Source organism: Drosophila persimilis, unplaced genomic scaffold (genome assembly GCF_003286085.1).
Source record: "Drosophila persimilis strain 14011-0111.01,24,50 unplaced genomic scaffold, DperRS2 tig00000808-arrow-arrow-pilon, whole genome shotgun sequence".
In the NCBI taxonomy this organism is placed as follows: Eukaryota; Metazoa; Arthropoda; class Insecta; order Diptera; family Drosophilidae; genus Drosophila; species Drosophila persimilis.
The window spans coordinates 637,779-647,750 of NW_020825357.1; the positions used below are offsets into that span (position 1 = coordinate 637,779).

General features: G+C 45.0%; 2 protein-coding genes and 1 non-coding gene across 3 annotated transcripts; 2 read left to right on the plus strand and 1 right to left on the minus strand.

Annotated features, from left to right (window-relative positions):
* Positions 1-2,838: 2,838 nt before the first annotated feature.
* On the plus strand, positions 2,839-2,910 carry Trnap-cgg. The gene has a single exon. It is a non-coding gene; the product is annotated as a tRNA-Pro (tRNA).
* A 239-nt stretch (positions 2,911-3,149) lies between these two features.
* LOC6599049 (ubiquitin carboxyl-terminal hydrolase nonstop) lies at positions 3,150-6,155 on the minus strand. The gene is made up of 6 exons (XM_026993167.1): positions 6,145-6,155; positions 5,313-6,054; positions 4,654-5,055; positions 4,487-4,594; positions 3,618-4,429; positions 3,150-3,554 (listed from the first exon to the last, which is right to left on the minus strand). The coding sequence occupies exons 1-6, from the start codon at positions 6,153-6,155 to the stop codon at positions 3,512-3,514; spliced, it is 2,118 nt and encodes a 705-aa protein (XP_026848968.1). The 3' UTR covers positions 3,150-3,511.
* Positions 6,156-7,026: 871 nt separating this feature from the next.
* LOC6599050 (protein aurora borealis) lies at positions 7,027-9,052 on the plus strand. Its single transcript, XM_026993215.1, has 2 exons — positions 7,027-7,334; positions 7,405-9,052. Exons 1-2 carry the CDS (start codon positions 7,060-7,062, stop codon positions 8,762-8,764), a joined length of 1,635 nt encoding a protein of 544 aa, XP_026849016.1. The 5' UTR covers positions 7,027-7,059; the 3' UTR covers positions 8,765-9,052.
* Positions 9,053-9,972: the final 920 nt, after the last annotated feature.

Consider the following 9,972-nt stretch of genomic DNA (forward strand, 5'->3'; position numbering starts at 1 on the left):
AAAAACCAATGCTTATATATTTATAAAAGATTAAAAAAAAAGTCATCATATCAATATAGATAATTCATCGAAAAAAAATTAAGTTCTTTGTTTATACATCTGTATATATGGGCATGTGTGCGAAAACAGACAAAATGTATGTATGCCAATAGAGGAGATCACAACAAAAAAGACAAAATACGCACCAAAGTAGTGTCTAGTCCCGTTCGTTTGTTCCCTGCGCTTCACACGAGCGTTCGTATTTGCTGAGCGCGAGAGAGAGAGTCGTCTCAGTATCAATGCTGCCGATTATCTTTTTCCCGTCAGATCTGGCTTTTTTTGAAGACCAGCGGTAGTTCTGTATTTATTATAAAAAGTTGGCAGCCCCGCTCAGTATTGTTGCTGCTGTTTCTAAGAGAACCATAGAATGAAGGATAGAAAGAGAACTGCCGTCGAGTAGCCGCCGCGATTGAAAGAGAGGAGAACACCAAACAACATTTAAATTTTGCTACCCTATCTCCGAATCTTCGCTATTCGAGAAACGATTGCTGCTGAGGAAATTGGCAGCAGACTTTACGGACATCTATTTCCACTGGACGCTGAAAACGCAGTCAGCGTCTTTGCGGCCTCTCTGCTAAAAAGCTTCAACATGCTTCCATATTTACCACTGGGGATCCTTGACAAAGTGTTCGGATACCTGAATGAGAAAGAGCAAGTGAAAGCGGCCCAAGTCCACCCGCAGCTTGGCCGCGCATTTGCTTACCACGTTGGAGGGAATTACAAGCGACTGAATTGCTGCCATTTTGTAGGCGACACTTTTGTACTCCGCTATACGTACGACGAGTTTAGAGTTATTCTGTCACTGTGCGGGTCCACTGTTGTGGATATTTCAATCAAATCTAGTGATGTAACGGATCGAATTGGAGAACTCATAGAAAAGTACTGCATTAACCTCGAATCTGCCTTTATCGAGGTTACAGATGGAAATTTCAACGCGATCAAACGTGTTTTAAGCATGAAAGGGCTACACGATCTTGTCTTGAATTGTTACCGTTATCGCGGATCGGATCTGTTGCAGCACATAAATCCAAACTGCACAAAATTGTGTTTAATGGGAATGACTACGGACCAGGGTAAGAATTACAATTACTTCATAAGCGAATAAGTGCTTGACAAGTGCTTTACATTTTTTCCAGAGGAACATTTAAGGCAACTGACTAATTTGGAAAAACTGGACGTGGAATCTGTCGAATTCCGAAATATTTTCGAAATCTGCTCCCATTTAAAGAAGCTACGGAACCTCATGGTTTCTGGTCTCTGGGATACATCACAGAAACTGGTTTTTTTGTATCCCGAATTGGAAGAGCTGTCTCTTCTGTATTTCTACATTAAACAAGAATTTCCAACATGTCCGAAGCTGAAAGCGTTGAGATTGTTCGATACTGTATGTTTAACTGAAAGCGTGGCACAACTTGTTTTAAAGTACGCCGATACACTGGAGTCTCTTATATTTGTACCTAAAGAATTTAAACACGAACTCTATGCAAAGGATTTAATAATTGTTCTCAGAAATTGTAAAAGCTTGCAGTTTCTTGACACCAATAATGGTATTTTAAAATTTATATTCTCCGAATTACTGGAGTCCTTTATTCAGGTTTTAAAGGAAAACGGTTTCAGCACACAGAAACGCTTCAAATTGGTAGGGGACTTGGATAAAACCGATGAACTTAAGCAGGAATTGGTGAGTGTTTGCTCTGGAGTGGAATTTCGCCTAAATTGAAACCATTTTTATTGCAGATGAACAAACTGCCGAATTCCGAAGTGTGGGACTTGATTACATTGACTGACATCCAGATTTACTGCACATGATTATTAAAATAGATTTGCTAGAATACTAAATATGTATAACACATATAAGAATTAAAACTTGTCAGTCTACCATTTTGGGGCAAACTCTAATGTGAAACCCAGCAGTAATCCAATTCGAAGGAACAGGCAGAGGGACTGATTGCTTTCCATCGTGAATCGACATGATCGGGGGTAACCTCTGTTCTACTTCTCCACAGACCGCCATAAGAAATACGTACATATGTATGTATACGTAATACGTATTACGAATACGGCTTGCATGCGGATGGGTCGCCTTTTCTTTTTCTTGTAGGTGTGCAAAAATCAAATCTTGCTAATTGTGCAATTTTTTTTACCCCCAACAAAAACAACAATAAATACGGTTGCCATCACCCTCGGGAAGGGAAAGGTAATTCGCAAACCAAAGTCCAATTCTACATTTCGAATTTTAAAGAAAGGCAGAATTTTGGTTGGCTAAATGAGAATCCCCACTAAATGTTACAAAAATATCGTAGGAAAAGGGTTTCGTGGAGTCGGTGTAGTCCAAATGTATACATATTTATTTATTAAAATCCCATGGAAATAAAAAATCGACTACTCTTCTCCATTGACTTCCAATATGGTCCAATTATAGTCTTGCAAATTTGATCGAATGAGAGAAATCAAATGTATTTAATATACTTTTTTAAATTACCTCTAAAGTATTTTATTTAACAAGCCTATCTATTTGTACAAATTTGAAACATTTTATTTTATTTGTATTGAATTAATTTTAAATGCAACGGAAATACAATTCCTTGACCCTTGCCACACTAAAAGGTTTGAGGTTTAGCTAGCCTAGCACGGACAACAACCAAAATTACATTTCCAACAATTTGCATGTAGAAATAGAAACCCCGGTGCACACTATAGTCGTCTCGTTCACACCCGACTACAGACATACGGACAAAGCATGCCCCAGCAGAGCAAGCCCGTGCATTAAATCCACAATAGGACTCTCCATGTTCAACTGGCTCGTTGGTCTAGAGGTATGATTCTCGCTTCGGGTGCGAGAGGTCCCGGGTTCAATTCCCGGACGAGCCCAAGGTGGAAGTGAATTAAATTTTTTTTTCGGTCAACTTTTTTTTTTTGCCGATTTTGCAATACAATACTGTACTTTCGCGAGCCTTAAAAAAACATAAACCACTTTTGGTCGTTGTTTTTGTCTTTGATTATCAGTGTGTTCTTGTGTTTTCTCGATCGCGATGCAAGTTCTTTTCCCCAGAGATCAAAGATAAGCGGTGCTACTGAACTTGCAAGCGGAATCGGTATCTTTGCTTCGATGACTCGTTTGTATGTACATAAGCAGAATGTTGTTTAGCATTTGTTTAGTTTTTAGTATTATGGATTTTGAAATACTTAGAACAATAAGGGTATTGCCAGGATTGATACAGATTACACATTAAAGAGTTTTGGGCACACAAAGGTTTTGATTTTTCCCTCCTATTGTTCAATCGCGGGCTTACTTAGAAGTTGATTTACTTTTTCTTTAAATTATTTCTTAAATTGTTAGCGCTGCCGCGGCCTTGTCGGTTTTGTTTTGGGTGTGTGTATTCGTTATGCTAATTGTATGTGCCTATGGGTGTGTAGTGTTTCTGTTTGTGTGTGTGTGTTCCGGGGGATGCAGTCTCTATGGATGCCCTCTCTACTCGTATTCCAGCACGTTTTTATGGTAAAACAATAAATAGCTGAAAGAGAGAAGTGACAATGACACATTTTGCATCATATACTTCTATATGTATTCCACTCACCCCTCGCTGTCCAGCACCTGTTTGAGCGATGCCATAGTTATCACATGATCATCACACTTTACCCACGTGTCCTTCTGATGCCGCACATACGCCGTGTAGTGGCCAGTGTCGATGGTGCCCACGTGATTGACCACCGCGTACAGGGAGAAGCGAAAGTCGCCGTAGGCATTCTTCTTCTCGGACATGAAGGGCGTCATATCGAACTCGACGGGGAACTGGATGAACGAGGAGATCTTGCGATCGATCAGCGCCGAGTGTTCAAAGCGCTTCAGATGAAAAGAGACCACGCTGGGCAGAGTCCGTAGGCTGAACTGCTTGGTGGACTCCTGGTAGGACTTGCAGGTGGAGCATTTTATCTTCGCCGCGGAGCCTAGATGCTCGGCCCGCGTGTACCGCTCCAGGCAGTCGATCAACGTCTTGGGCGTTACACCACCGTGCGTCGTGGTCTCGCCCAGGTCCAGCGAAATGTCCCAGAAGGGATCGAATGTGGTGGACACGCCCTTGCAGGCCTGGCACACCACGTCGCTCTGCAGCATGCCCGTGAAGATCTGGTCGATGATGCAGTTGCACTGTCCGTAGCTGGAAGTCGAGGAGCTGGTTGAATTGGTGCCGCTACCCGAGCTAGAGCTATTGCTCTTGCTCTCGTGCTCCGCCTTGGCCTTGACGCAATGCCGATGCAGCACATCCAGCGTGGCAATGAAGAACTCGTGCGCATCCTGCTGCTCGTAACCTGCCAGGTGCTTGGCATGGTTCCAGATTAAATGCAATAGGCGATGCAGCGACAGCGGCGAACGGGAGCCCGAATAGAACTCCTGGCGAAAAATAGTCGGATATTAGTGGAAAGTGGCAATCGGAAGATTGTGTATCACCTGGAAGAGACGCGACACTTCGCAGACCAGACACTTGTGCGAGGACTTGCCGCAGTCATGCCGGTCCGACATAAAGTAGTCGCTCAGCAGTGGGGTGTGTACCAAGGCCTGGGGGGGATGACAATGGGGGGTCATGGGAGATTACCTTTCCTGCATTCACCACTCACCTGGACAATGCAGTTCATGAAGCAGGTGGCCCCCAGATTGAGGAGTCCCCTCAGCCCGATCGTCTGATTGGGCCGCACTAGCCGGCGTCGTGGATTGGCCAGCAGCAGGTTCGAGTCCTTGGCCGAAGGTATCCACGGCTGCCACCCCAGGCTCTTCTGCAGATCCTTGGCCTCCAGCTTCCGGTTGATCAGCGCGTACTCACGGCTGCGCGAGTCGTAAATAAAGTCGCGACACGCATGGCAGTAAAGCGTTCCATGGGACAGCTCCAGGGCCACATGGTGTTTCTTTGCCCGCAGATGGCTGTGGATGTGTGAGCCCCGGCAGCCAAAGTAGATGCAGTGCAGGCAGGCGTATAGCTGGATGCTGGCGCTGCCGCACTCGAAGCAGTAGCAGTGTATGGCCTGGCGGTGGACGAAAAGGGTTAAATGTCAGTCAAGGTGAAAGCGCGCTTAGGGATGGCCAAGATTTAAGTGGTAACGGCTGGTAGTGTTTAAAAACACACCAATCAAAATTTGTTTGGTAATCACTTTATTGCCAGCACTGATCTTCCTCTTCCCTCCCCTCTCAACGGACTGTGTCAGTGAACTCTGCACATAACCGTAACGCTCTCTCTCTCTCTCTCGCGCGCTCTGTTTCGCTCACTCTCTCTTCCCCTCACCTTCTTCAAACGCGCATCTTTGTTCACGCAGGCAGAAAAATAAGCATCGATGACCCGGTATGTATCATATCCGTGCTCCTTCAAGTAGCTCTGATAATGCCGGCAGCCTGTCTCCGACATGACACCGCTCGCCTCCCTCTCCCTGCTAGCGACGCTCTTGGCGTCAACGCTGACGTCAAGTTCAATAGCAAGCTTTTGGACTGTGCGCAAACAGGCCGACAAATACGCCGCATTCAGTGGGCCCTTTGTTAGCTTTGCTCCGCCGTCGCTCTCGCTGCCGGTTGCTTCGTCTTTGTCGTCTTTCCCCCTCTCAACACCTCTGCCACGCCCACTTCTAGCAACAGTTTCGTTTTCCTCTGTCGCCACACACCGGCCGGCAGCTGACTTTGCCGATGCCTTTGTTGTTGTTGTTGTTTTTGCTGCTGCTACTGAATCTGCTGCTGCTTCTGCCGCTGTTTCGTTTTCGGCCGTTCCCCGGCCCGCTCCCGTCCCTGGGTAAAATCGTTTGTTGTTGCTGCTGGTGTTGTTTAGGCCGCCGGCAACGACGACGCTACCACTGTGGGTGCTGCTGCTGCTGCTTGTTATGCTAATTACGCTTGTAGTACTATCAACACTATTCTCTTTTGTTTTCGTTCGTTTGGAAAACGGCTGCGGCACGAATGCTTTATCACTCTTGCGCTGTTTTCGCCGAATTTTGGCCACTTTTGCTATGAACACACACAAGTGCTGTAAAATAGGAACTCTGTTTCACTAAATTTCGCGTTCGTTTTGATTTTTTGAATTTAATTTTTGTGATTTTTCGCGTTTCTGTTTCTACACACACCAGTGTGACCGCGGAACCATTGATAAAATATACGGTCTGACCCTTACAAATACGTCACAAATTTTAAGGTATACCGTACAAATACTGATGAATTATTTGTATTCAAGTTCCATCATATTCCACGTTTTTCATATTCGGTTTAATATTACTGGCTAGCAAGGACCCTCAGCTCTCAACTCATAGATTTATCCGATTACTAAATCAATTTCCTACAAGTCTGTTTAAATTTAAGTTCTCATCTTTATTGCATTGCTTATAAAATAAATTTTAAGCATAACCGGTCAACAAGAATTTCAATTAAATTTATTTCCCTACATGGTAACTACACGCTAACTACACATTTTGTACATAACGGAAGGAAAAAGAGGGAATGGACAACAGGCAAAACGGCCCAGAAAATGCAACGCATCCAAGGTAAAATCCACCCCATTTGCTCAATATATACCAGTATATACCGTAAATATAACTGATCGATTTCGACGTCAAAATATACCAAACAGCATATAATATACCGTAAATGGTTACACACACACACGCACATACCAAACACACACACGGTCAGAGCGGCGACAGCTGAATCCACAATCTTGCAAAACAGGGCTGCTGTGACAGCTGACATGTTATCGAATTGAATGGCGCGCTTTGTAAAAATACCAGAAGTATTTGATAAGCAGAGACTCGAACATAAATATTCGAAATAAATAGATAAAAGATGAAAAAAACATTTAAAACAAGCTCAAATCTGTGGATTCGTGTTTAATATATATGTTTTTTGCTTTCCCTATTCAAACAGCAACGTATTCGATAAGTCGCCGGCGACGTTTGGCAACACTGATTCATTTGAAAATACTGATATCTACAGTAGAAGCAGGCGCATTTGTATCACTTTAATATAGAAATTAACAAAATTTTGGTTTACAAAATATGTACACAGATGAGGTGAGAACACCTCAGGCCCTCAAAAGTCGATACTTCACCAATCTGGGTGATCTAAATTGCCGGACGCGCAGGAACAGCGCCACGGGCAATAGTTCTGTGGCGTCTGCTGCAACGCCAACTAATGGCGGCAAGCAAAATACGAAATGTAGCCCACAAATGTCCACTCTGGTGTGTACGCCACCGCCTAAGCGCTTCCACAAGATTCGGAATCCCTTCGAAGGCGCTCTGGCGGACCGTTTGCACCTGCCTCTGATTGCCAGGTAAGTGTGTGCATCCTGTTCATCCAGCCCGCTGCAGCCATTCATAGAACATTTCTATTGTCTGCTGTAGTCCTTCGCTGTTCCGCGCACGCACCCCCCAACTCTCGTCCACGCAGTTCGAGTGGAACATCGACGAGGTGTCCCAGCTGACGCCCGCCGATGTGGAGCCCCACGAAACGCAGTTCCACGACTCGCCCGACCCCGAGCTGGAGAGCAAGGCCCAGATGGCGATCAGTGCCTTCTTCAAGGAATCTCTCATAGTACCCAGCCCAGTGGACTGTCCGCTGCGCAAGAACCGCATCATACTCAACGCGGACCATACGCCCATCTCGAACAAATCATCGAGCGGCCGACGGGGGAGGGACTGCAGTGTCCAGACCGAACTGACACTGCCCCCTATCCTGCCCAAGGCGCTAGAGGAGGCGCTGCGCCCCTACTTACAGCCCCATCTGGCTGGCGGCACGTCAGGTCGTTTCAAGTCCCGCTCCAGTGGTAGCGACGTCTTCAACAGCTCCATGAGGCGCAAGCTGTTCGATCTTCACAATGTGATTGTGCTGGGCGAGAAGGAGGCAGCGCAGTCCCCCCAAATGGTTGGCTCCAGTCCGCAGGGCAAGCAGACTATGTTCGCCGGCAGACTCTCGGACTCGGCGTCAGGTGAGGGCAGCTTTGGGTCCCTCTCTCCCATCAGGAACCTGTGCGGCCTGCCTTTGGGGACCCCAGACGACGGAAATCGCTCCTCCAAGCGTAAGCTGCTGCTAATAAACGAGCTGGAGTTTCCCTCGCCAATAGCTCCCCCTGAGCATCTCAGCCGTCGCTTGGTGCACTCCAAAGTGGAGGCCAGCATCAGCTCGAATGAACAGCACGATACGTTGTCGGAGCTGACCGGAACGGGACGACCGGCCTGCCGATTCACTCCAGATCGTAGCTCCTCGCCGATGCAGGCACTAGAGCATTCTGATTCCAGTATCAACCAGCGGGTAAGTCGGCTGAGAGTGAACAGCACGCGGCAGTTGCCTAGCCAGTCGTTCCTGGAGACTGTGGACCAGGCTCTGTTTGAGGAGGTAGAAGCGGACGACACAGACGAGCCCGAGGCCGATCCAGAATCGGACGAGGATGAGGAGGAGGCCGAGGCCATGCAGTTGTCTACGATCAGCTTCAACTGCAGCTCCTCCAACTCGGACACACCGCGCGGACACCGCCGCCACCGTTCGGCCAATCGTAAAAACCTCTCGCAATCCTTTAGTGCCAATTTGGAGGAAGTGGAGGCCCAGCGGGTAAAGACAGCTCCACCTGTGATCAATCCGCCGGCGCAGCGCATTGGTCTCTATCGCGTGGACAGTGGCTTTAACGAGACGTCCATCATATCGACATTCGCCTGCTCCCAGGACATCTCCATGGCCTGCTGCTCGACGCCCTCCACGCGCCCCTGACACCACAAGCAGTTGAAACTATTTTAATGCAATAACTCATCTTCCCAGGCTATAGAGGAAGACTCGCTTAATGATTGCAATGTAACCCACCGATACTACGGCCTTATCTTTAGTTCTGTATTTTTGTTTGTGTTTTTTTTATTGTCTTATATTCATGCGTGTTAAGCTCAAATTAATCACTTGTTTATTTCACACTCCCCGTATTCTACACCTACGTGTTTGCCAAAAAATTGTATGTTTAGTTTCGGTATTTATAGAGTTAATTCATTGTGTCATTGTATAGTTTAAAGCATAAATTAAATAAATGTTTTGTGTCATATTCGCTTTTAGACTACGTAGCTCCCAGAAGGGAAACAGGAACAGGAATTAGGGTATTAGTAAATCGGGTTAGGTTGGGTTGGGTAGCGCTAGCTAACGTGAATGACTACTGCCATAAAATGATCACAAAAAGGGATGAACTGAATTTTTACGTGGAGGGGGGGATCTCCAAGCGATCTTATTCAATATTTCTCGAACTTTTCATGAGAGATGGGAAAATAAATAGAGAAAGAGAGCACTGGTGTTGTTTTAAATGTCAATTCCTACACTACGTTTATCGTCTTTATGCCCTATTTATTTGTTCAGAATTAGAGAATGCTTTATCTTTCTATGTTACTACATTTTTGTATGTAAAAAAAAAACGATGGATAATTGTAGTCTTGGCAACATTTGGCATTTCTGCGGAACCCATATCTATAAGACTTTAAAGGGACTACAATGTTTTTAAAAAATATTACCCTTGCGACAAAATGAAAACTTTTGATTGTGCTTTGTCCAAGAAAAAAATTGGTTTGTAGGCTATATACAATATACTGTCTTTTCTTAAAACACAAAAACTGTGATTTTGTTTTTGGTTTTTAAGACTTTATTTCTGTAGTGGCATTATTTACCAACAAACAAAGCTACTAATTATTGTCCAAATAGTCCAAACAATGCCAAAGGTTGGATGATAAAATCCACAAGAAATGCCCTATACATTGACAGCTAAAACAAAATAAGCAGCTTATGCATTTTGAAAATTTTAAATTCAATTCCTCTGTAAATTTAGAAAAAAAATTTTGACCATAGCAAATGTCAACCAATCGATAATTTAACAGCTAAAATTTTAATATTTTTCATTGTTAGAATAGAAATTCTGTCGGGGAGCGTAAAAACGTTCTCCTTGGTTT

Bases quoted from the DNA above. Each gene is read 5' to 3' on its own strand.
- LOC6599049 (XM_026993167.1), bottom strand. The intron at 4,595-4,653 runs GTGAGTGGTGAA...CATCCCCCCCAG, and splicing joins TCATGAACTGCATTGTCCAG to GCCTTGGTACACACCCCACT. The intron at 4,430-4,486 runs GTGATACACAAT...ATTTTTCGCCAG, and splicing joins AAGTGTCGCGTCTCTTCCAG to GAGTTCTATTCGGGCTCCCG.
- LOC6599050 (XM_026993215.1), top strand. From the start codon at position 7,060: ATGTACACAGATGAGGTGAGAACACCTCAGGCCCTCAAAAGTCGATAC. The intron at 7,335-7,404 runs GTAAGTGTGTGC...TGTCTGCTGTAG, and splicing joins CACCTGCCTCTGATTGCCAG to TCCTTCGCTGTTCCGCGCAC.